The 27,179-nt window shown below is 37.3% G+C and overlaps 1 protein-coding gene across 50 annotated transcripts in view; it reads right to left on the bottom strand.

Annotated features, from left to right (window-relative positions):
* The window catches only part of QTMAN (queuosine-tRNA mannosyltransferase), a 425,074-nt gene that overhangs the window by 222,054 nt on the left and 175,841 nt on the right, over positions 1-27,179 (bottom strand). For 42 of the 50 annotated variants that reach the window (XM_081581735.1, XM_081581746.1, XM_081581727.1 and 39 more), the window contains 2 exons: positions 11,473-11,640; positions 7,604-7,777 (listed from right to left, as the gene is read on the bottom strand). In XM_081581735.1, coding sequence (XP_081437861.1) covers positions 7,604-7,777; positions 11,473-11,640 — 342 coding nt within the window. Of the gene's footprint in view, positions 1-7,599; positions 7,778-11,472; positions 11,641-27,179 lie in introns of all 50 variants that reach the window. The other 8 variants (XM_081581770.1, XM_081581771.1, XM_081581772.1 and 5 more) reach the window with 1 other exon arrangement.

Raw genomic sequence — 27,179 nt, 5'->3', positions numbered from 1 at the left:
GACGCTTACTCCTTGGAAGGAAGGTTATGGCCAACCTAGATAGCATGTTTAAAAGCAGAGACATTACTTTGCCAACAAAAGTCCGTCTAGTCAAGACTATGGTTTTTCCAGTGGTCATGTATGGATGTGAGAGTTGGACAGTGAAGAAAGCTGAGTGCCGCAGAATTGATGCTTTTGAACTGTGGTGTTGGAGAAGACTCTTGAGAGTTTCTTGGACTGCAAGGAGATCCAATCAATCCATCCTAAAAGAGATCAATCCTGGGTGTTCATTGGAAGGTCTGATGTTGAAGCTGAAGCTCCAATACTTTGGCCACCTCATGCGAAGGGTTGACTCATTGGAAAAGACCCTAATGCTGGGTAGGATTGGGGGCGGGAGGAGAAGGGGACGACAGAGGATGAGATGGTTGGATGGCATCACCGACTCGATGAACATGGGTTTGGGTAGACTCCGGGAGTTGGTGATGGACAGGGAGGCCTGGCGTGCTGCAATTCATGGGGTCGCAGAGAGTCGGACACGACTGAGCGACTGAACTGAACTGAGTATAAGAAAACTGTTAAGCGGTTGGGTTTCAAAACAGGGTAAAAAATATCTTTGATTTCTGGCTATACTTTTACTATCAGTGTGAGTGTAGGCAAAAAGTTACTTATATTCTTTATGGCTGGCTTTCTTCAAGTATAAATGGAATTATCTTTTAGAATTGTTGGGAGAATATTATGCTAAGATATGTATAATATACTTAGCATAATGTTGGGCTAAATTAAGACTCAGGAAGGTTAGCTCTACCTTCTGAAGATGACGTTGTCAGACAGCAAGTTGCAGATTCCTCAGATGTTCTGATTTTATAAGACTGAGACTTGCACAAAGGCCTGGACATGTAAAATTCCCTAGTACTACTAGGCTTTGCTTTTATGACAGCTACATGATCTAGAGTAGGAAAATATTGGTTTCCTTTAGCCAATATCCAGCTCAGTAAGCTGAAGAACTGCTCCATTTTTTTTCCCTCTCTATCACACATCATCAGCACCATGGAGTTCTATGTGAAATTTGCTTTCTTGAAATGCACGGCAGATTCCCCTGGTGATGCAGTCATAAAGAATCTGCCTGCCAATGCAGGGGACATGGGTTCAATCCCTGATGCCACATGCCACGGAGAAACTAAGCCTGTAGACCACAACTACTGGAATCTGCAAGCTCTAGGGCCTATGAGCCACAACTACTGAAGCCTGTGAACCTAGAAACTGTGCTCTGCAACAAGAGAATTCACCACAATGAGAAGCCCACATACGGCAACGAAAAGTAGCCCCCATTTTTCACAATAAAATGGGATAGAGAAGGCAGGCAAGTGACAAATACATATAAGAATCCATCCTTGAGAGCCTGCACATTTATCTCTCTTTGTCTTTAATCCAACTAAATGGTATTTGAAGTAGATAATATCCACTGTGAAGAGAAAGCCTTCATGCAGAAACGAGAACCAAAAATATAATAAACAAATAAATAATAAAAAAAAGAAATGCGAAGTAAAAATTCCTTAATTTTCAATCTAACCTATATCCCTTAACACAGATTAGTCTTCCTCCTAGTCATAAGTCTCAGCCTACTAAGTCTTGAGATCACATCTATCTAGCTTTTGGCATGCTACAAGCTGAAAGTCTTTATCTCTTCAAAATTCGTATGTCAAAATCTTGACTCCTAATATGATACTTTTAAGAGATGGGGGACTTTGGGAGGTGATTAGGTCATGACGGTGGAGCCCTCATGAATGAGATTAGTGCCCTTTTGCAAGAAACCACAGAGAGCTCCCTTGCACTTTGCATCATGTGAGAACACAGTGGGAAGACTGCCATCTATGAATCAGAAAGCAGGCCTTCACAAGACATCAAATCTGTCAGCGCTTTGATCTTGGACGTCCCAGTCTTCAGAAATGTTAGAAATAAATTTCTGTTGTTTACTAGCCACCCAATCTATGGTATTTTGTTATAGCAGACCAAAAGGACTAAGACATGGTATTAATACAACAAAATCAGTTTTGTTGACTACTGATCATCTGGCAGACTTTGATGCCTTCAGTTTCAATGAGGCCAATATATATACCCTAACAGCAAAGGGAGAATTGGTGCATGAAAAAGCTTCAGTCAGAAAGATCCAAAAAGAAGTAGCTTACTGAAATGTTTCCCACTCACTTAAGATTACAGACACTGCAACTGCATGAAAAAGGGTCAGATGTTTATTATCTTCCTTTAGGTGAATATGGCTCATGTACATCCTAGAGTAAGACATGACATTTAGCTTCATTTGCTGTCATTTATAATTTCTGCCAAAAGTAGGTTGTGAATTTGCCTATATTTTTAAAGAGAATTTACTGGTTATCATTTAACCTTTCTTAATAAATCACAGTCATCCATTAGATGTACAAGCTGTAAAATCATGGAGAAATGTCTGCAGGGTTCTTCAGTGTGCAGAGTTGCCTGCCCTGCCCTACAATGGCTTCAGGCTGCTATGCTTTTTCACTTCTCATAAATTTTTTTTAAATAGTTTATCTCTCTCCTCCCTTGTTGTCAAGCTGTCAGTCAGCTGTCATGTTTTACTGCTGTCAGTGAGCCTGCCTTTATCGCACCCCCAATTTGATGCTGTTAATCTGCTGTCAGCTGAAAAATCAGATCATCAAGACCTCCGAAATTGCATTTACAGTAAGTGATAGGCTGAACACTGGATGGAGATTTTGAGATAGGAGTTCCAGTTTCAGTTCCAGTTCCTGTCTCTATCTAGCTGTGTGATTACCAGAAGACACTAAACTTCTTTGGGCCTTGGTGCCTTCATTTTTAAAATAAGCAAGGCCTGAACGTGAGAGAGAGAGAGAGAGAGAGAGAGAGAGACATGGAGACAGAAAGAAAAAGAGATCTCATTTAGACTTGAAGTCTGTTTCTCTGGCTATCAAAAAAATTATGAAATTTTTTTGTGTGTTAACAGAATGCAGGGTGGGGTACCACTGTCCCTTTAATTGTCAAATTCAAGGATAGCTTTAGTTATCACTTTATTTAATCTCACTCCTCTGAATTAACTACTGCTCATCTCCCTAAAGGGATTCCCAGGTAGCTCAGTGGTAAAGAATCCACCTGCCTAGGCAGGAGACATAGGAGATGTGTGTTCAATCCCTAGGTCAGGAAGATCCCCTCAAAGAGGCAATGGCAATCCACTCCGGTATTCTTGACAGGATAATCCCATGGACAGGGGAGACTGGTGGGTACAGTCCATTGGGGTTGCAAAGAGTTGGACATGACTGACTATGCATTTAAGCCTAAGCCATCTCCTTAAAACTCTCTTCCCTTTGTCCCACAGGATAATTCTCTCATTGATGACCTTCTGACTTTTATCTTTTCTTCTCATTTCAATCCTGGGCTCTTCCTCCATTAATCCCTTAAGTTTCAAGAGTGCTAAAGGCCAGTCCAAAGCTAAAGATCAGAGTCATATTGAGAAACCAGCAACAAGCTTGAGAAGCAGCATCTGTGTCCTAGGAGCCACCTTGAAGACTGTGTCACAGTGTGTCCCATGATGCTGATGTGTGATATAAGATGAGGACTGAGAACTGACCACATGCATGGAAGTCTTCAGTGACCTTGACAAAAACAGTTTCAGTGGAGCAGCTTCAAGAGAGAACAGTGGGAATGAAATTGGAAAAAAAAAAAAAATTTTTTTTAGAGGTTTTGCTATTAAGCTATTAAGAGAGAGAAAAAAAAATTTTTTTTAGAGGTTTTGCTATTAAGAGAGAGAAAGAAATGAGGCAGTAGCAGAGGAAGAACTGGAATCAAGAGAGAATGTTTCTAAGATGTAAAACAAATAGCATTTTTGTATGCTAACAGGAACTATACAGAAAAGAGGAAAATAGATGATGCATATCAGAGAAAAAAAATTACTAGAAAAGTAATTTTTAGGTAAGCAAGGAGGATGGGCTCCCGCAAAGAAGTGGAGATGGGCCTTAGACAGAAGAAAAGTCAGTCCATCCATAGCTGTAGGTGTGAAGATTAAAAAAAAAAAAAAGCACCCAGAAGCACATAATTGGGTAGATGTAATGGTAGCAGTATACAGATATTCTCTTCTGATTGCTTCTATTTTTTCAGTCATTATCTGAGAAGGAAGTCTGAAGATTTGGTATCAAAAGCTTATAAGGAAAGGAAAATGTATGAACTGTTACCTATAAGAGAGTAAGCATGGTATACTCACCATCCAGCTTGAAGTGTCCATCTAGATTTAGGGGTCATGAATTTAAAGTAAGTATGGCTGGAGGTTTTTCTCCTAATCAAAGATGAAAGAAAAGCTGCAAAAATTTGAGAGTATACACAAGAAAGGAGGTACAGTGACAGAATATGGAAGTTCAACTGGAGAAAGAAGGGGCAGAATTAGGACGAGAAGAATGAAAGTGATGAGCTGGCTCCTTACCATCAGTGGACAGTTGGTTCTGGTAAGGCCAAAAGGCTGCTTAAATCAGGGTGATAAGAAGAATATATAAAGGAATTTCCTTATTTATATTAGACTATTCCTTTGGCAGAATACTTCTCTGCTATCACATGTTAAGAGAGGGAGAAAGGGAAGACAGTCCTCTTTATTCAGGTGCAATAAATGTGCTAGGTTATAAAACAATGGGGATGAAGGAGTTAATAAGATGAATTAAGGGCTTCCCAGGTAGTGCTAATGGTAAAGTATCTGCCTGCCAGTGCAGGAGACAGAAGAGACATGGGTTTGATCCCTGGGTTGTGAAGATGCCCTGAAGGAGGAAAAAGCACTCCACTCCAATCTTCTTGCTGGGAGAATTCCATGGACAGAGGTCCACAGAGGCAGGCTATGGTCCACAGGGTTGAAAGAGTCAGACACAATTGAGCATCTGAGCCACATCCCACACAATCTTTATTCAGGTTCTGTTATGTGCCAGGCTGGACGTTTGGCACATATTATTTCATTTAATTGCTACATTATGCCTATGAGGTGATAAGGTAAATATAATCATAACCTAAACTCAAGGTCTTTATACTTGCATGGGTTACAGAGCTAGTAGTGAAAGTGAAAGTGTTAGTTGTTCAGTTGTGTTCAACTCTTTGTTGAACCCACAGACTGCAGTCCTCCATGTTTCTCTGTCCATGGGATTTCCCAGGCAAAAACAATGGAGTAGGTTGCCATTTTCTTCTCTAGGGTATCTTCCTGACCCAAGGACTGAACCCAGGTCTCCTGCATCACAGGCAGATTCTTTACTTTCTGAGCCACCAGGGGTGGTCAAGCCTCAAATATGTGCATACCTAACTATAGTATTTAAGAGCTTTCTCTTCCCAAAATGTTTTAATATATATAATGAAATATTTTCAAGTGAATATTCTTCCTTGCTACTATTTTTCTGGCCTTTGAGAATGAGGCAGTGTAAGGGTAAGGAAGGCAACAGGTAACAGCAGGTACTATAAGATCAATATTGGATTTCAAGCTCAATGTTGAATGTTCTGAGTTTGAACAATTATCAACTTTAGAAGTCCTCATATACTTTGCTTAAATATGGCTTTTTCCCTTCCCTGATTATTACCCCTTATATTATATATTATTATAGCACATTATATTAATAATTTAAGTATATGTTCTGCTTTGTTTATAAATTAAATACATCTATGCCATGACTATAATATTTGTATAGAGAGAAAGTAGAAGCATTCAAAAGTTGTTTTATTTTTAATCACCTTGGTTATTTGCCTTTGGCATTACTAAATATTCTTCAACATCTCAACAAAATAATACTCTTTTTAAGACTGCAGGCATTAGGATGATTGTCATTCATGCAAATAATCACTTACTTACACTATATGAGTTTGGGTTGGATAAAGCAAATTACCATTTGAAAATAATTCAAATAACACTCTGGGCTAAGACCTTGCTTATGAATGTTATCTTGGCCACAATATTTCTTAACCTTCTTCCATTTAGCTAGATTTATTTATGGTAATACAGTCCAAATTAATAAACTATTCAACTGCCACAGGTGTATTAAACATAGGATGTTGTAGGATTATATCAGATGCAAATGGATTTTAAAAACATTATTTATTTGGAATTCTATAGAAGCAAAAATTAAGATGTACTATAACTACCTATTCACTTAAAGATGTACATTTTAATGATATATTATTATATGAAAAACTTAAAAGAATGTCAAAAATAAAGTTAAAAAATATGACCTAAAGTATAAGCTATATTCTAGCTGATCACAGAGCTAAAGCATAACCATCGTATTTTTTAGAAGTTCACATTCTTTCATCACACATGAAAATGATGGATTACAAATACATACCATATGTACATATATGTACATACATATGAAAATCAACTGTGATCTTAGTTTCACTTAGCTTTATAGTTTTCAAAAATGTAAACAGATCATTAAATATTTTTGACAAATGACCTGTACTAATAGGAAGATTAGAAAGTAAACAAAATTGAATCGAAAGTTATAGAATCTAAATTTTAATCCAGTCTCTGATAAAAATCAACAGTGTGAGTACAAGCCGGTCTGCTTCTCTGGCCTTCTGTTTTCTGAACTCCAGAAAGTAAGGATTAGGCAAGGTGGTCTAACAAACTTTATGACTCATAGCTTGATTTGGTATGAGGCAGAATTTTCTTTAGTGCAATATTAACAAGACTCAATAAATCAGTATTAGGGGTGTGGAAGAGTGGGTGTCCCCACAGCAAAATCTGGGTGAACTGAGTCCAGAACATAAACACTAATGCTGACCTCCTACACAGCATGTGTGGACAATAAATTGTTTCCTGCCTTCGCTTCAAGGATGGGGAAGAAACAGCTGTCCCTGAGCTCTTTTTTAAGGACACAGTCAGTTACAAAACAGCAGCATCCCCAGCTAATATGAGTCCGACTGAAGTAAAGTTTCTATTCACAAAGGGGATATATTCCTGGTGGCAGTAAAAACAATTTTGCTAGGTTTAATCAAAAGTGAAAAGGAATTCTAGAATGTTCCCTTTGAGCCACATCATCCATTGCTAATTCAGGGTGGGCCCAGTGATAAGGGTAATAAAAATATCCTTAGTGACTGAGAAAAAGAAATAGCAATTAAATGCATTTCAACCCAATATAAGATACCAAATTCTTTACTAAAATAATATAAATAATAAAAAATAGGAGAAGGAAAAAATAGAAAAAACAGCATGGGAAATGAAAGTAATCTAAGCAGTAAAATTTAACACTGACTTACTTAGGAGTTACTATTATACATATAAACCACTGGGAATAAGCTGAATAAAAGGTTGAAACATATGCTTGACGATGATTTCTGTATCAAAACAACAAGTGAAGAAACAAAACAGTCAAGTGCTAAAAGCCAAAGCATCTTTCTTTGGCAAACAAATATAAGATAAAAGAAAGGAAGAACTTAATATTGGAATTAACCATTCAGTGATAGGCTGGACACATGATTTATAAGTCATAGCAAGGTGAAATAGTACTCAATTCTCTAACCATGCTTATGTGAAAAAGCTAAAACTGGCAAGAATAGCACCTATTTTTATACATTTGGGGAATAATTTATGATACAATATTGAAAATAGAGTCACACTGACCTGCTCACGTCAGGAAACCTGATGGGAAAGTAAATAACTTGGCACTTGGGTCTGATGATGCTTTCCAGATCCTTGGGTCTGTGATCAGGAATCAACTTCATGAATTTTCCAATAGAAGTGAGAAATGACTCCATATTAAAAACTGAGTTGAATGCCACCACATCAGCCACCAGGCTGCAAAGGGAAAGGATAAATGCATATGGTGAGCCCACATTCATTCAGTTCTTTGTATAACTTCTTTCATAAAGAAGCTTAAAGACTTCTTTATTAATCACAGTTTTTACTGCACCTTGGGTTTGCAAAGAACTCTTCACTTTACAGCTTTTATCAAAATGATCCTAATAGATAAGTTACTTTCATTAGCCTTATATCAAGGGATATTAGATGGCTAGCATCAGAGAGGAAAGGCAGGAGAGGAATTTGGTGATTTAATGGGATTCCATGAGGATTCAGGGCTTCCCTGGTTCCTTAGACAGTAAAGAATCTGCCTGCAATGTAGGAGACCTGGGTTCGATCCAGGAAGATCCCTGGAGAAGAGAATGGCTACCCACTCCAGTATTCTTGCCTTGAGAATTTCATGGACGGAGGAGCCTGGCAGGCTACATTCCATGGGGTTGCAAAGAATCAGACATGACTGAGTCACTAACACTCTCACTTATGAGGCTTCAAACCTAAGTATATTTCTCTGCAATGTCAGGAATTTTCTATAGTATCACCAAAAACATAAGGACCTTTCTCTCTGTGGCCCAGTTACCCATATTGAGTTTTTATGTCAGTGATGTACTTTGATTTACACCACAGTATGGAGAACAAAAAACTTGGCATACTTTTCACTGCCTTTAAGGAGACTAATCCAGATAAAGTTATTTCACACTAGAGCATACCTTCATAACGTGGTTAAAGTCTATTTCTCATTTTAACCTTTGTTTCAAGAAACTGTTAAGTTTTTGAAAGTTCTGAGACTACATACACAGAAAGGATTATATGAGAACTCTACAAGTAACTTATTCTATTATTATGTTAGACTTGGGAGAGTCAGAGCGATAGAAACTGGTGAAAATGGATCCAGAAATCTGTACCACTAGGTCCTACTGATTACATAATATATTATAAAGGACCATAACACCATGAACCTTCAAAATTAAACAAAAGAAATATAATACTGGCTGTTGCTTTTGATGTAAATGCTGTGATGCTCTCCTTAGCACTTTTTTTTGAATTAAAAATAATCTAAAATATATAGTTAGAAGGAAATGTAAAAACAAAGTTTATGCATCATAAATATGTCAGTGGTTTCCAAATTTGCATATAACATTTTTTTGGAAACCAATGAACACAAATGATAACCATGGGTGAACTGGATAAAACCGAAATATGTTCTATGTTTCCTTTATGAGTCAAAAAACCATTTTAATAAATCATTGTTTTGTTTTTTAAAATAGCCCTCATTGCTTTAAGCAATGATTCCATGTCTCAGTGTCCCTGGATCTCAACATGACGCATACAAATGCTTTGATAAGAAGGTGTACAAGATCAAAGAGAAAACAGTTTTATTTCACTCTAAAAAGAACATCAAGAAAACTGAAAAGAAGACACTTAAGTCCACAAGACTGCAAAACACAAATGAATAAATAGAGTTTACAGAGCAGGAATATCATAACAAATCCTAAGTTTAGTTTAATTTGCATTTACTGAGACAAAGCTCCTACTATCAGTACATAGTGGAATGAAAACCCAACAAAAGGAATGTTGACCTGCCACCCCATCCACTCCCACCCCTGCAAAATTGTTTTCCCATACAAGCATTTTTTGTTTTTTTAGTTGCAACCTAGTGCAAATTTGGGGTTAGCAGTGATTACAACATGGATAATACAAGAGAATGTCACAGAAGTGCTGACACAACACTGAGCAATTAGGAAGCCAATATAATAATATACCAAAAGTTGAAGGATGTTTTACAGCTAGTTTGTTTTCACTATATGTCACATATTGTAATAGCGACCCACAGGTCATAATATATAGTTACAACAAGTGTTCATCAGTCAGAGGGTTAGTGAAACCTCTATTTAAGGTGAGCGCTTATGTCAGTCATCTCTGAAGTCCTGAACTGCCACACAGTCAAGAAAGAAATCTGACAGTGCCAACAAAAGCAGAAGTCAGCAAGAAAACTAAAGAAACATTTCAGGAAACTGGAGTCATACTTTTCAAAGAGAATCTGAACTGGACTGCTTTCTGACATTCTTATTTTTCCTCTGGATGACTGCAAACCATTGCTTTCTCATTAAGAGTCCCAGCGACGATCAAGTCCATTTCTTTCTCTCCAAGTTCATCTACCAGTTTACCCTCTTGAGAAGAGCAATGCTCAAAATCATGTATAAGATTTTATGGTCTCACTCCCTTTGAGCAAAAACAATCTTTTCTAAAACAGAGAGATGAGGGGTAGTGAGTTAATTTTTTTTTTTTTTTGCTATTTGCCCTCAAAGGGCATGCAACTCAACTACATATATTCTTAAAAACCCAGTCTTTGCCAAATTAAAGAACCAAGATAGTTTACAGAAATATTCTTTTTCATGCATTTCCTCTCTGATATGAGTGGGTGTAACTTTCATTAACTTTAAAGCCATCCATAAAGGGAAAAACAGACTTAATTTTTTTCCCCAGTTATTTCTCAGGGGTAATAAACACACACTATCTAAGGAAAAGAATGATGCTAATTCAAGAAACCAAAAGAATATTACAAATGTTTTCCATATTGATAAAGTATAAAATGATTTTATTTTTGTTTTTAAAACATATTTCCCTCTCTGTTTCAATATAAAATAAAGTATTTTAATTTTATTATGAAATTTAAAAACGGTTGCTTTTTTTTACGAGACATTTGACGGGAAGCAGCTCCACTCTATTTTGATAGCACTGCTACTTCACAATTGAAGCAGCTTGTAAAAATGATTGCAGGAAAACATTTACAAAATGCTCAAAACACAGAAGTATTACCAGCTAGCTGTTTTTCTATGTCAACGAAACTATGGAATATACTAGCAAAAGAGCTCGGTGTCTGTTCAAGCACATCATCAACCCCAAAGGCTAAGAACTATTAAAAATGGTGAGTAAACTATACCCAATCACTGCCAAACTGACTCCATTTGAGCGTTGCAGTTATGTCGATGGGATCCAATAGCAAAGCTGTTTCAGAGTTGTTATTAACTTCTTTCATTAACTAAGTTTCAAGAGATATACTTTGTTGAAGTAACGAAAGAGAAGGACCATCACCTTTGAAATGTCATGGTATTTTAAGGCTAGGCAATTTCAGAAGACTCAATGAGGGGAAGAAAAAAAAACCAAACCACCTAAAGATTCATTTTCCATAGTTTTCTCTTACAAACAATAAGAATAAAAGGACAAAAACCTCCTGCTCCGTTACGCTTTAATTTTTGTTTACTCCTCTGTACATTTCTGTTTCGATTTTGGCTGGATACATTGAAAGTAGCTGGTAAATAAAAGTTGAACAACTGCCTTTTCTGAAAGTACGTCTCACACAACAGATGATGGAATAAGGGGCTGAAGGAGGTCCCTGACAGCCCTTTGCTTCTATTTTGAGTGTTGTAGAAAATACAGTTAAATAACTAGTTCAACATATAATCAGGTTGCTACACATATGTATTTTATAAAAAACATTAGTTGTTCTCTTATATGTATATATATATATTGCAGAGGCAGAAGTAATTCTTACCATGGAAGGCATATTTAAACATTTGCTCCTAACAGAAGGTATTTTAAAAATATGTCTACCATAGGTCTCTAGATTTAAAAGTTAACTATAAGGATAAAGATGGCAAAGGACTAAATACAGTGATACAATCTATACCTACCAGGAGAGAATTTGGTTGTATCCATATTGGAAATCCCTCTCCTGACATTTCTTGACAGGATATACCAATTGGTTCTCATGGAAGTACAGAATCTTTTTCAATTTCCCAAGGTCAGGTCGAAGGGCAGCCAGTTCAGTCAGGTTAAGCACTGAGCTTGCGAAGAGGATCCTAGGAAAGAAGGAAATTAGGGTTACCATCCTGAGCATACTTTCTTCACCTTCTCTCCTTTCTACTCATCCTACCCCAAGGAAAACATATCCCCCATAGGGACACATCAAGAGTTAAGCCTAATACCATGTAGCAGCATTCTAAGTTTTGATCTCTTAAAAAGCAGCTGCTAAGAACTATAAAAGCCCTGAATCTCATTGGTCTTCTCAGCTCAGTTACTGAGAGATGCAAAAAAAAAAAAAAAGCTGGATGGATTTTATTGAAAAAGGCAAGAAAAGCTCTATCTGAAGGACAAATGGAACAAAGATAAGGCTGACTGGGGAATACTTTGCTTGCCAGTTTCATTACACTTTACTTCTTTATGCAACTAACTACTGAAATTCAATATATGAGCAGGAATGGCACATGTTCGTGTTATGACATAAACCCTTTTGATTTATGCAACAGACTTATCTAGTGAGGGAGGGCTTTTTCTCTTGGCATGTTTCTCACTGCCCCCCTTTTAAATATTCTGCAATATTTGTGGGGTTGGTTTTATATTTTCTTCTCGATTACTGGACTGCTAATGGCACCAGATGTACAGTCTGTAATATCCCTTATATAAAACCTAAATTTAAAAAAATGAAGAAAGGCTGGTTCCTTGTCTTTGGGGGGGGGAAAGGAAACTGAATGTCTACATATCCATGTTTATAAATGAAATAGTGTCTATTTACTCATTCATTCCACAAACATTTATTATCAAGGCCTACTATGTACCAGGGTCAAGCCAGGAAGAAGACAAAAGGTGAACAAGACAGCCCGCAGAATGAATGCTGTTTATAATAGTGATATGAACAAAATATTAAAGGACAAACAGACAACTGTCCGGTACAATCTGGAAATATTTCACTAACAAGGTGGCCAACACATGTGGACACAAAAGAGGGACAAATTACAGTCCCTGAGCAGCTGGGGACATTTAGATGGCACAATTTTGATGAAATGCCACCTTTATAACATAATATAGAATCATTTAACCCTTACAGCTTTAATTCCCATTCTAAAACATGAGATTCAAGAAGGTTAAGAGTTTTTCCTAGAAATCACACTGGTAGAGAGTGGCAAAGCAGAGACTCGTGGTCTTCTAAGCCAAAGTACTGTTCATTACACTACAGATATGAATTCGTTGTACACCACTTACATTGCAGATGCTTTTTATTGTACTTAATAAATACAAAATAGCATCCTTGTTATTACCATGATTACAACTACTATAAATTCTCCCTTGCTGACAAGCCAAATGGCTAACTTCAGGTGTTTATATGATCTGCAGCACTAGCCTTTCACATAAGAAGAATAATTACATAACGAGAGCATATATCATAAATGGGAATTCAAGTGTCTTCTCCATAGACTAAAGGAGGAACAGAAGACCCAAAAGTAGAGACTTTTCTAAACTCACATTGCTGTATTAATGTTACGATTTATTGTTTTAAAGTAAAATATCTTATCAAGAAGATGCATTTTTAATTGTCTATTTGTACTCAACTAAATCAAATAGAAAATTTATATCTGAAAATGTCCTCTATTTTGTCCAAAAATATTCCCACCTCCATCAAGTATAAACTTTTCTAAAACTAGAACTGGGGACTTCCCTGATGATCCAGTGGCTAAGACTCTGCACTCAATGCAAGGGGAATGAGTTCGATTCCCAGTCAGGGAACTAAGATCCTGCATGTACACGGTGGGGCCAATAAATAAAAATAAAATAGAGACTGAAAATTCTGAAATACAAAGATACTTGCTTATCTACAAATCTGATCTTTAGCAGAGAGAAAAATAAAATTTAATCTCAATCAATATTTTCCTTAAAAAAAATTTGATTGTGATTGGTAGAGCAAGTTATTGAGTAATACTTCCCCTTCCCTCTTTCCCTGCTCCCACCCTCAACATACACACTATTGCAAGCAATGACTCAATCATTGAGACCTAAGCAAACAGGATGCATTCACACACAAGGAAGAAAAATTCATTAACTACAGCTTCCATCTATTAATTACATAGAGAAGTAACTTCAATTAATTAATGGAGAAATTTGGTAGACATCAACTTACCAAGTGATCAAACTTAATATGAACAATGGTGGATCAAAGGGATATCATGTATTTCCCAATACATGATAGAAAGACAGAGATTGCCAATTCCTGCCCCAAATGTTTAATCTGAATTTGGTCATGAGGAAACAGCCGGCCAGTCTGCAAAATAATTGGGGCTGGATCTTCAAGAATGTCAAGGTCATAAAAGGAAAAAGAAAATCTAGAGTAAAGGAGAATAAAGAGATCCCCAAACAAAATGCAGTGTGTGATCCTTGATGGGATACTGAATGGGGAAAAAAACAACTACAAAAGATATAAGGACAATAGGGAAACTCTGAGTATTGGGTTGAATATAAAATTGTAAAGTTTTATCAATCTTAAATTGAAGTGCAGCAATTTTACTGCTGTTATATAGGAGAATATCCTCGTTCTTAGGAGACATGTTGAATTATTTACATGTAAAGTATCATAATGTCTGCAACTAATTCTTAACTGGTTTGGTCAAAAGGTCACTAATAACAAATATTCAAATATTCATAGAAGTGTTTATAATTGATTAAATAAATAGTATATTGTAACTCATTGATCTACCTTTACCAATTTTTAAGTTATACATTTATAAAACTACAAACTTAGGAGGATATGCATTAGATGGCAGTAAGAAGAAGGGAAAAATGTTACATTCCATAAATAATAAGTCCCTCATTATGTATTTCTAGGCATAATCCAGGAGAAGGCAATGGCACCCCACTCCAGTACTCTTGCCTGGAAAATCCCATGGACGGAGGAGCCTGGTAAGCTGTAGTCCATGGGGTCGCTAAGAGTCAGACATGACTGAGCGACTTCACTTTCACTTTTCCTGTTCATGCACTGGAGAAGGAAATGGCAACCCACTCCAGTATTCTTGCCTGGAGAATCCCAGGGATGGTGGAGCCTGGTGGGCTGCTGTCTATGGGGTTGCACAGAGTCGGACACGACTGAAGCGACTTAGCAGCAGCAGGCATAATCCAATTGTTCATTTGCTCCATGGGAATTATCCTCAGGGTGGAACAACTGTAGCAAATGTTTAACTAAAGCAAGGCCTTTACTCTCCTCCAACCACACACCACCTCTCTTTACCCTACCTACCAGCTGATCCATAATCAAGAAATCCAAATTTAAAATTGAACCTTCCAAATAGAAGTTCTCAAATGAAAGGATGCAATACATTCAGAAGTAAAATGGCAATGGTTCACAATATTACCCATTTGGGACTGCCCACACCAACACTTCCTTCAGTTTGTTCAGTCATTAATAAGAAACTCATTTTATTTTTATAACTAATTTTGAAATAGCCGTCACTACTTCTAAATTGTGGAAATTATCTCCAACATAAGTAAAACATTTCTCTTTGCTTTTTGCTTGTAAAATGGCAGTTAAACTGAACAATAAGCAACTCCTCAAATATTCAGCTCAGTGATATCTAAAAAGAAGTGAGGAAGATGCTCTCAAAAAAAAAAAAATGCAGGTAAGATTCATAGGCAATTTTTACTCTGCCCTCCTTTTATCAATTAAAAAAAAAAAGGTACAATAACACAATGAATGACATCACTCAATCAGCAGTTAAACTATAGGTTCCCAGTGTACATCTTGCCTCAGGTATTATTTAAGCAATAAATCCTAACAAGGTGAGCTTTATCATCCCACACTGTGTCTCTGGCAGGAAAGGGCACAAGGTGATAGCAAAAACCACTAGGAACAAGATAATTCCTGACAGCTGCTGCTTGAGCACAAGTTAAATTGAACAGTTTATCTCAGCATGAAGATGTTATAAGGTTTTATGTTTAATATTTTTAAATTAACATAAAACCCAGAGAAAGCAGTTGGGCAATCTTTCACAAACATGACATACTACAATCACTGTATAAGCTGGATTAGTACTTATTACCATGCTACTACAGAATTAAGCTGTTTTTAGACCACCAAAGAGCTTTAAATTGCAACTTTTGTCTCTGTAAGAGAAACCTATATTTAAAATGTCTGCTAAATTCAAATTAACAGCTACATCATTAGCTCACCATCTCACCAAAAGTATAAGTAAGCTGCTATTAAAATCGTCTAACCAAAACGGTTCTGTGTTATAATGTTCTAGTATTTGGAATTGTATCCATACACATGCTTCAAGTATTTCCAATACACATTATACCTACAATCTGAGTCACATTTGCTTAAGGAATTATTCAACATAATTAAATTCAAGATTTTATTTTTCTTTGATTCAGTTTGAATATACTTGTTGTTTGCCTTTCATCCTATTTTCTTGATGAATCAAAAGAGATGTTAAAATATACCTAAGCAGTGTAGCTGTGTTTACTGTTATCAAGATGCATACTTTTATACCTTAAAAGTATGAAGTATGAAGGGGCAGTGAAATGAGAAACAGAGGACAGGCATTCAGTTTTCTAACCACTGCCATATACAATCAAGGAGAAAATCCTTCATGGACTAGTTACTCTTGCCCAATAAAATCTTTTCAATAGTCCCCCACTTTCCAAAGCCATTTATCACATAAAGGGATACAGAAAACAATTTAACACAGATACTAATTTGCATTGTTATTTATACTTAAACAATTTCTTCCAGGGCTTCCACAAGACTTGAACGGAAAAATAAATGCCTTCTTCCAGCTGTGTCACTTTGCTCAAAACTCCTTTGAATACTCAAACTTTGAATTCAAAGTTTCAATACTCAAATTCTGAATACTCAAAATAAACTCCTTTTCCAGATTCACATTGCCCAACCTCACTACCTAACTCTTTCTTCATTCTTTTGTTGCCTATCTTGAGTCTCTGTTCCCTGATATCTGTTTCCAGGATTCTAGATCCCATACTTTCTGTGATATAATATTTTCTACATGATAAAAATTTCCCTATCTATACTGTTCAATATAGCAGAAGCTAGCTACCATGACTATAAAGCACTTGCAATGTTGCTAGTGTAACTGAGGAACTAAATTTTAAATTTAATTTAAATTAAATTAGGCATAAAGTAATTGGAAAGCACAACTTAGATGGACCAACTTCCTTTAACCCAACACTCCACCCATCCTACCTGAATGAATTGCCTCATTGAATTGATTTCTTTGTACAGACTCTTGATTGACTTATGATAATTTAATTTCTAAGCTCCTGCTGACTTACTGAATTTCACCTACCAGGGTCTCCAATTCTAGAAGCCCAGAATGATAATTGTTTACCTTCTGATAATTAGAAAATACATGTTCATTACAGAAAATGTTTTAAATTCAAAAAACATAAATGAAGTATCATGCACAACCACCCTGGAAGAGATGGCTACTATTTGCATTTTGGTGCTTATTTAGTCACACTACATTAAGCATCTATTATTTGCAAGGTACTAAACTAAATATGGACCCAAAAAGGAGAACAAAGTAGCTAAGGCAAGAAGAAAATTGGCAGGTTGAGAAATTGAATAAGGACCAAGGAAACTGGAGCCATTTGTTCAACAAGTCACCAGAGAAGATGCTGAGGATGTCAATGGGCCTCTGTGAGACATGAAACTTACTTTGAATTTTATGGTAAGAGCAATGGGAAGAGAATAAAGGGTTTTAATTAGGGAAATGACAAAACAATAAATGTATATTTGATGGATTTACCTTTACTTTTTCATTTTGTAATACGTATAAATTATTACAATTTTATTTTTTGCTTTTAGTATTTTACATGCTTTGCTATGTTAACAATTTCCAAAACACATATTTTAACAGATTTCAAGATATGACGTGTCATAATGTCATCAATCGGAACATGAGTTTTAGATATATAGATATGTTTAGATTTATTTAAATACATAAAGTCTAAATGTTTTCTTATATAATCTATGTTTCTATTACATTTGTTTATGTATTTCATGAACTGTTTATTATTTTTTAATATCAGAAAACATTACTCTGACTACAGTATGGAAAACAGACTGCAAGGAATCATTTTGGAAGAAGGGACAACAGTAAGGAAGAGAAAAGATATGATGGTGGCTTGAACTAAGATGATAGCACTGATGGTGCTGAGAAGCTGTCTAATGGGGTTTGCTGATGAACTGGATGTGAGAAGTGAAAGAGAAGAGTGTTATCCTTTCCTCCACTGTGTCACTTTCAAAGTGTGTTGACAGTGTTTCAATGTAACCGGGAGCTCAGTGATACATACATGCATATATGAAAATTATTCCCAAACATTTCAAAAGTCTTTGGCTTAAATATATTTTTTAAATTTATCAAAAAAAAAAAACCCTGTGTAGAAAGATAACTGAGTTCTAATCACTAATCCCTGATATAAAACATCATTTTAAACATGTTTAGTTGTCAGCTACTTGATCTTAATTAGAACATGTCCACTGCACGCTGAAATGCTATTGATTCTCAAAAACCTTGAAGAACACATATAACCAAATGTTCCCATTTGCTGAAACAATTAAAATTATAAGATGAAAGCCATATTTAAAGGGAAAAGAAACAGGGAATTCCCTGAAGGTCCAATTGTTAGGACTCAGCGCTTTCACTCCTAGGGCCTGAGTTTGATTCCTGGTTGGAGAAAGATCCTGCAAGCTGCAAAACATGGCCAAAAATAATAATAATAATAAATAAAAATAATAAAGCAAATTAAGGAGAATGAAATGCAGTCATTTAATTTGCTAGGTCCTTGTGGGAGATAATTTACAAGCTAATAGTTTCCCCAAAGCTGTCCCATGATGTAGCATCAATTAAAAGGTTAGTTTTGGTTTCTTCCACTATGTAATATTTTTTTCCTGTGCTTATCATGAAGGCTAGGAGAACACAATACAAACAATACATGTTCAAAAGGCAGGGTACTGAGGTCTGTAAGCAGGACTTTCCATTAAGTAGTGTCTTCAATTGGTTTCTTAACATCTATCCACCCCACCATCATCAGCACTCTGAACTGCCTTACGGATGTTTCAGGAGACAAATTACATAATACCTGTAGTGCTTTCTTAGCTAGCAGTGCCACTTAAATCCAGGTATCTTTTAAATCACTCCAGCAAACGCTCAAGTATTTTAATGCTTCAAGACACTCAGTAATTATGTTTGTGACAAGAAGGGAATTAACAGGAAGGGAAAATGAGCCTATTATTGAAAAAAATATAAAATAAACTGAAATTTTTACTGTGTCAAAAGCACTTTTTATGTATTTGGGGACTAGAATCTGTTAGGCGTATTCTTGTAAGGTACAAAATAACAAGAGCCAATCAGAACATTTATTTACAGATATATCCATTTGAGACCAGCTATCAATAAGTCAACAAATCAAAATATTGTCAAGTCTTTTGACTAGACAAGCTAAGAAGTATATCATCCCAGTTCCAAAAGAGCTGACAATATAATTGGCAAAACAAGCCACAAGTACAGGAAACATTAAATAACAATAAATTTTTAAAAAGGTAACTAACAGGATAGGCAGCTGTCCTGCCCAAGAAATGTCACAAAGCAGTGCAAGGTTGATTATGAATGAAGGGATAGGCACTAAGCTCCATCAGTTGAGAGGAAGAACAGAAAGCTAAGGGCAGCGGAAAACCAGGCCATCTCACATTTACTGAGCACAACAGGGAAGGCCTGCATTTGGAGGTTCTGGGTCCGGAAGGATCAGTTTTAGTTACATAAACCAGAGAAGAAGGACAATTAGCTAAAGTTAAGGGTTTGAAAAAAATAAAAGGAAATAAACAGGTAAAACTGAAAAGGTTTTACAACCTAGTGAAGTGAAGTGAAGTCGCTCAGTCGTGTCCGACTCTTTGCGACCCTATGGACTGTAGCCTACCAGGCTCCTCCATCCATGGGATTTTCCAGGCAATAGTACTGGCTAAAGGTAACCAAATATAGCATTAGAAGTTCATGAAGTTCATACTTTACTTGCCAACCATATAGGGATACCTTGTACATTTATTATCATACTAGGAAAGCTTTATTTCTTCTTACTGTCCTTAATTGAGTTAAGAATGCTCATTGGCAAAGAAAAGTGGTAGTAAAACAAGAGAACAAGGAATCAGACAAAGTACCACCATCTCTAACAGCCTCAAAATAAGAGAGATTGCTCTACACATTACCAAATATAGATAAAACCAGTTCATTTAAAAGCATGGCTGTCCATCATTACTTTCTGATAACGAAATCCTTAATACAACTTTTTGAAAGTGCATCTTCTCGTTTAATCATTATCCTAAGAGATTTGTCCACTTTTTCCCATTTTTTTACCATTTAAGAAGTTAAAATACAAGAGGTTTGATTAAGAGCTAAAACAATAGCAGTTACTAAGAGGCAGAGATGAGTTTCAAATCAAATTGATCTGGACTCAAAGCCCCTGCTTTTATAGTTATTCCACACTGATTTTGAATCATCAGAGATTAGAACATGACAATGTTTCCTATTAACTATACTTATGAGAGTCTATGTCTTGAGAAATAAAAGAATATAAAGTACCAACCTGTACTAACCCAGACAGTTTTGTTTCATCCCTTCATTTATCACATATCTACTGAGTGATTATAGTGTTAGACAAATTGTGGAAAGGGGATGACCATCAATGAAGGATCTCCTGAAGAAACGCAATCTAGGCACCACTCTAAATAATAGGAAGGAATCAGCAGGCTGAAATAACAAGGAGTTGGTTGGGACAAGGGGATAGAGAGAAGTGGATGATATTAAGAGCAATGAAGGAAACAGAAATGGCTGACTTGGTGGGGGAAGGAGAGGTTAAAGGTGACTCAAGGGTTTCTAGCTTCTGTAATCAGCCAGGGAGTAGTACCATTCCTTAACACAAGAAGAGAAAACATATCAGCAGTTGGAGTAGAGGAGAAATACTGAGACAGATTTTACCAATGTTGAATGTAAGTGGAGTATAGACCAATGAAAGAAACTGAATTGGAGATTTAATTAAACTAAAGAGCTTGGTCACCAAATGTGTCTGTTAAAAATGCAAGTTTGGATTGTTATATAACTTTACATACTGAGCTACATGTTTCTGCCATATTTCATATGGTATCTTGCTTCCTCCCATTAACAGTATATACTCCCTGATGAGATAAATGAGATCTGCTGTTCTTTTCTTTAGGATCCTTAGTTTCCCCAACATAGCAGTTACTACTCTGGATCTTAAGTTCTTTTATAGCAAGCATGGCAAACCACTTCAGTATTCTTGCCTTGAGAACCCCATGAACAGTATGAAAAGGCAAAAAGATAGGACATTGAAAGATGAACTCCCCAGGTCAGTAGGTGCCCAATATGCTAATGGAGATCAGTGGAGAAATAACTCCAGAAAGAATGATGGAATGGAGCCAAAGCAAAAACGATACCAGGTTGTGGATGTGATTGGTGATAGACGCAAGGTCCGATGCTATAAAGAGCAATATTGCTTAGGAACCTGGAATGTTAGGTACATGAATCAAGGCAAATTGGAAGTGGTCAAACAGGAGATGGCAAGAGTGAACGTCGACATTCTAGGAATCAGCGAACTAAGATGGACTGGAATGGGTGAATTTAACTCAGATGACCATTATATCTACTACTGTGGGCAAGAATCCCTTAGAAGAAAAGGAGTAGTCATCATGGTCAACAAAAGAGTCCAAAATGCAGTACTTGAATGCAATCTCAAAAACGATAGAATGATCTCTGTTCGATTCCAAGGCAAACCATTCAATATCACAGTAATCCAAGTCTATGCCCTGACCAGTAACGCCGAAGAAGCTAAAGTTGAACGGTTCTATGAAGACCTACAAGACCTTCTAGAACGAACACCCCAAAAAGATGTCCTTTTCATTATAGGGGACTGGAATGCAAAAGTAGGAAGTCAAGAAACACCTGGAGTAACAGGCAAGTTTGGCCTTGGAGTACAGAATGAGGCAGGGCAAAGGCTGATAGAGTTTTGCCACGAGAAGGCACTGGTCATAGCAAACACCCTCTTCCAACCAACACAAGAGAAGACTCTACATGTGGACATCACCAGATGGTCAACACCGATATCAGATTGATTATATTCTTTGCAGCCAAAGATGGAGAAGCTCTATACAGTCAGCAAAAACAAGACCAGGAGCAGACTGTGGCTCAGATCATGAACTGCTTATTGCCAAATTCAGACTTAAATTGAAGAAAGTAGGGAAAACCACTAGTCCATTCAGGTATGACCTAGATCAAATCCCTTATGAGTATACAGTGGAAGTGACAAATAGATTTAAGGGACTAGACCTGATAGACAGAGTGCCTGATGAACTATGGACAGAGGTTCGTGACATTGTACAGAAGACAGGGATCAAGAAAATCCCCATGGAAAAGAAATGCAAAAAAAGCAAAATGGCTGTCTGAGGAAGCCTTACAGATAGCTGGGAAGAGAAGAGAAGCGAAAAGCAAAGGAGAAAAGGAAAGATATTCTCATCTGAATGCAGAGTTCCAAAGAATAGCAAGGAGAGATAAGAAAGCCTTCCTCAGTGATCAGTGCAAAGAAATAGAGGAAAACAACAGATTGGGAAAGACTAGAGATCTCTTCAAGAAAATTAGAGATACCAAAGGAACATTTCATGCAAAGACAGGCTCGATAAAGGACAGAAATGGTATGGACCTAACAGAAGCAGAAGATATTAAGAAGAGGTGGCAAGAATACACAGAAGAACTGTACAAAAAAGATCTTCACAACCTAGATAATCACGATGGTGTGATCACTCACCTAGAGCCAGACATCCTGGAATGTGAAGTCAAGTGGGCCTTAGAAAGCATCACTACGAACAAAGCTAGTGGAGGTGATGGAATTCCAGTTGAGCTATTTCAAATCCTCAAAGGTGATGCTGTGAAAGTGCTGCACTCGATATGCCAGCAAATTTGGAAAACTCAGCAGTGGCCACAGGACTGGAAGAGGTCAGTTTTCATTCCAATCCCAAAGAAAGGCAATGCCAAAGAATGCTCAAACTACCGTGCAATTGCACTCATCTCACATGCTAGCAAAGTAATGCTCAAAATTCTCCAAGCCTGGCTTCAGCAATACGTGAACCGTGAACTTCTAGATGTTCAAGCTGGTTTTCGAAAACGCAGAGGAAGCAGAGATCAAATTGCCAATATCCGCTGGATCATCGAAAAAGCAACAGAGTTCCAGAAAAACATCTATTTCTGCTTTATTGATTATGCCAAAGCCTTTGACTGTGTGGATCACAATAAACTGTGGAAAATTCTGAAAGAGATGGGAATACCAGACCATCTGACCTGTCTCTTGAGAAACCTGTATGCAGGTCAGGAAGCAACAGTTAGAACTGGACATGGAACAACAGACTGGTTCCAAATAGGAAAAGGAGTAAGTCAAGGCTGTATATTGTCACCCTGCTTATTTAACTTCTATGCAGAGTACATCATGAGAAATGCTGGGCTGGAAGAAACACAAGCTGGAATCAAGATTGCCGGGAGAAATATCAATAACCTCAGATATGCGGATGACACCACCCTTATGGCAGAAAGTGAAGAAGAACTAAAGAGCCTCTTGATGGAGGTGAAATAGGAGAGTGAAAAAGTTGGCTTAAAGCTCAACGTTCAGAAAACTAAGATCATGGCATCTGGTCCCAACACTTCATGGGAAATAGTTGGGGAAACAGTGGAAACAGTGTCAGACTTTATTTTGGGGGGCTCCAGAATCACTGCTGATGGTGACTGCAGCCATGAAATTAAAAGACGCTTACTCCTTGGAAGGAAGGTTATGGCCAACCTAGATAGCATATTTGAAAGCAGAGAGATTACTCTGCCAACAAAAGTCCGTCTAGTCAAGGCTATCGTTTTTCCAGTGGTCATGTATGGATGTGAGAGTTGGACGGTGAAGAATGCTGAGCGCCGCAGAATTGATGCTTTTGAACTGTGGTGTTGGAGAAGACTCTTGAGAGTCCCTTGGACTGCAAGGAGATCCAATCAATCCATCCTAAAAGAGATCAATCCTGGGTGTTCATTGGAAGGTCTGATGTTGAAGCTGAAACTCCAATACTTTGGCCACCTCATGCGAAGGGTTGACTCATTGGAGAAGACCCTAATGCTGGGTAGGATTGGGGGCGGGAGGAGAAGGGGACAACAGAGGATGAGATGGTTGGATGGCATCACCGATTTGATAGACATGGGTTTGGGTAGACTCCGGGAGTTGGTGATGGACAGAGAGGCCTGGCGTGCCACAATTCATGGGGTTGCAAAGAGTCGGACACGACTGAGCGACTGAACTGAACTTATATATATCTTCCTTGTTCACTCCCTTATCTCAGGTGCTCAGTAAATGTTTTCAAATAAATGAATCAATCAATCATTAATTCATTACTTCAATGATATTGAGAAAGTAAAGCCAGATGATTCTCTATTTATAGTCAAGTGTTCAATATGTCATTTACTCCTACCATAAAAAAACAAATTGGAAAGAATCTCAGGCTGTCCAAAGAAAGTACTTTCTTACTTTGGCATCCAATACAATTCTAGGAAGTACTACCTGATGCTGTGTTTGATAGAGTCCAGGCTTCCCTGATGGCTCAGACAGTAAAGAATCTGCCTGCAAGGAAGAGACCCAGGTTCAATCCCTGAGTTGGGAAGATTCCCCTGGAGAAGGGAATGGCTACTCACTCCAGTATTCCTGCCTGGAGAATTCCATGGACAGAGGAACCTGGCAGGCTACAGTCCATGGAGTTGCAAGGAGTCAGACAGGATTCAGTGACTGACACTTCCACATTCACTTTGATGGAGTCCATTACTTTTTCCTGGGGTCTTTAATAATGTGCTAGGCACTGTTTTCTGCTTTACCATGCAAACGTATCAAGGACTGAAGATACCATCCAAAAGACAAGAAACTCCTGGGGAGAGGTAGGTGTCAATCTGGTATAAAGATTTGGAATGTACAATATAATGATAATAATTCCTGTCATCTTCAGGGATTCATGATCATCAGCCTTGAAGAAGTTAAATCAATTAACATGCAAAGCACATCTAACTTGCTGAGTGTGCTGGGAACACTTCATATGGTGTTTTATCTCCATAAACTAATATAATTAGTATGTGAAATATTTATAATTCACCTCATGATTAATCTATCGTAAAAAACTATTCCTTAACAGCAACATATCATTTTATATTGGAATATCCATGCTACTCTTGAGTCCCTGGAGTTCATTTCTAAACAGTATAAAGTTGGAAGACTAGACACCCAAGGTAATGGATATAACTCCTTTGTCACTGCAGCCCAACCCTACCAGTGTTGTCAAAGATCACACACATTTAAGGACACATTGACCAGTCAAGCTAGAAGCTATTGCTTAAATAGATGCAAAAAGCTCAGTTCAGGCACAAGCCTAAGAAACACACCACAGGCAAACACAGAGTTGCTTTTAGATATTATCATCATTTAGGCTTGATTATGACCCAGGAATAATTAAAATAATCACAACAACAACAACAATAATATCTGCTTCCTGGCATCAACTAAACTATTCCTAATAATCATGGAGAGAAAGGTATTTTGCGCCCAAATAGCTAATAAACAAGGATAAATATGATAGCCTGATAATTTTACTGACTCACCTTTACTGCTAAAATTAACAAGAACAAAGAAAAATACCTCCTAAATATTCAGTCTTCTTATAAATGGTCATAAATCTAAATTTTTCCATGTTTATGAGTATTTCCTTTAAATTTGCTTCCCAGAGACCTATAGTCTACTGAGTTGTTCTATCATTTGATTTGTGACATTTTGTTGCTATACTTCTCATAGAGATTATTCCTGTGTTTTGATTACTTCTCCTATGTTTGTTTTGGCAAGTCCAAGACAATTCTTTGAAAGCTTCCCTGAATTTGGTGCTTACTATGCCATTTGAAGAAATACCTTCCCACAAATAATTTATTTAGTATCCCCAATGTTTTGCTATTTTACCCATCACTTTAACTATAAGGGTTTGCTGCTAAGTCACTTCAGTCATGTCTGACTCTGTGCGACCCCATAGATGGCAGCCCACCAGGCTCCGCCGTCCCTGGGATTCTCCAGGCAAGAATACTGGGGTGGGTTGCCATTTCCTTCTCTTAGTGATACTATAAGGGTATCACTAAGTAATTAATTATAAAAGTTAATGCCAGCAGAGTGCACTGTGCACAGTGGCACTCAACAAGTGTTTGGGAGAGTGAAATGTTAACTAAGGCAGTCCATCAAAACAGAAACAGAATTTGAGGCTTCCCTGGTGGCTTAGTGGTGGGGAATCCGCCTGTCAATACAAGAGACACAGGTTCCATCCCTGGGAAGATCCCACATGCTTGGAACAACTAAGCATATTTGCCACAACTACTGAGCCTGTGTTCTAGAGTCCAGGAGCCACAACTACTGAGCCCACATGTGACATCAATTACTGAAGCCCTGACACCCTAGGACCCATGTTCAGCAACAAGAGAGATCTCCGGGATGAGACACCCACGCACCGCAAGTAGAAAGTAGCCCCTTCTTGCCACAACTAGAGAAAAGCCCACGCAGCAAGGAAGACCCAGCACAGGCAAAAATAAATAAATAAAAACTATTAAAAAAAGAAAAAGAATTTCAAGGGATGAGTCCCCAAATTGTGTCCTGGTCTTTTACATTTTTAAAGATGAGACATTTGATAAACATCTATTTGCTGAATCATGTTTCTTTTTCATCAAGCCAACAAGGTGAAAATTCTAAGATTATATTTCCCAATCAATAGCACAGAAGGGAAAACACTTAAAAGTTCGTTTTTTGAAAGATCCGAACTTCCCATTTGAATGGAGTAAAATGAAAATTACCAATTTTTCTACATGGCTAAGTTTCACAAATAAAAACTTTTTCAGTATGCTTCCCTTGATCACAACTTAAATAACTGCCCTTTTTTTATTTTAAAGAAATTAATATATACATAGGTATGGGGAAAAACAGATGAAAAAAATACAAAATGCTATATAAACAATATTATTGAGATTATTTTAAAATAAAGTATTCAGGTCATTCAAGACAACCTATTTGACAGGGTAACTGTCTGAGATGCATCTCGTTCTCCCCTACGGAGGTCATACTTCCTGACCAGGTGACTGAGAAGCACAACACGAGGTCACTTGCCCTGGGTTAGCCAGCTAGAAGCAAAACTGGAACCAGGATAGTCAGTAATAGCAAGGAAGTCACGGGTACTCCTAGTGAGCTGCCAGTAGTGGGGACAGCTTCAACTTAGACACTGGGGTGAAAATATTCTCCACTTAAAAAGGGGCAGGGGGAACCCATTCACTGAGGGAAAAACAGCTAGAAAAACTTTTCTTTGACCATGTTTCACCCTTTTTTTCCACATAATAATAGACAAAAGTACTTGAACATGGATATAAATATGCATTAGAGGCTCACCACAGATATCCATCCGAGTCTCAATGTTATTTGAATTTCCCCTTGCCTACTACTGAGGCTCACATGCCATACA

This window comes from Giraffa tippelskirchi, chromosome 3, assembly GCF_054371585.1.
Source record: "Giraffa tippelskirchi isolate mGirTip1 chromosome 3, T2T-mGirTip1v1.2.pri, whole genome shotgun sequence".
Classification (NCBI taxonomy): Eukaryota; Metazoa; Chordata; class Mammalia; order Artiodactyla; family Giraffidae; genus Giraffa; species Giraffa tippelskirchi.
This window is presented reverse-complemented; position numbering and strand designations above follow the sequence as displayed.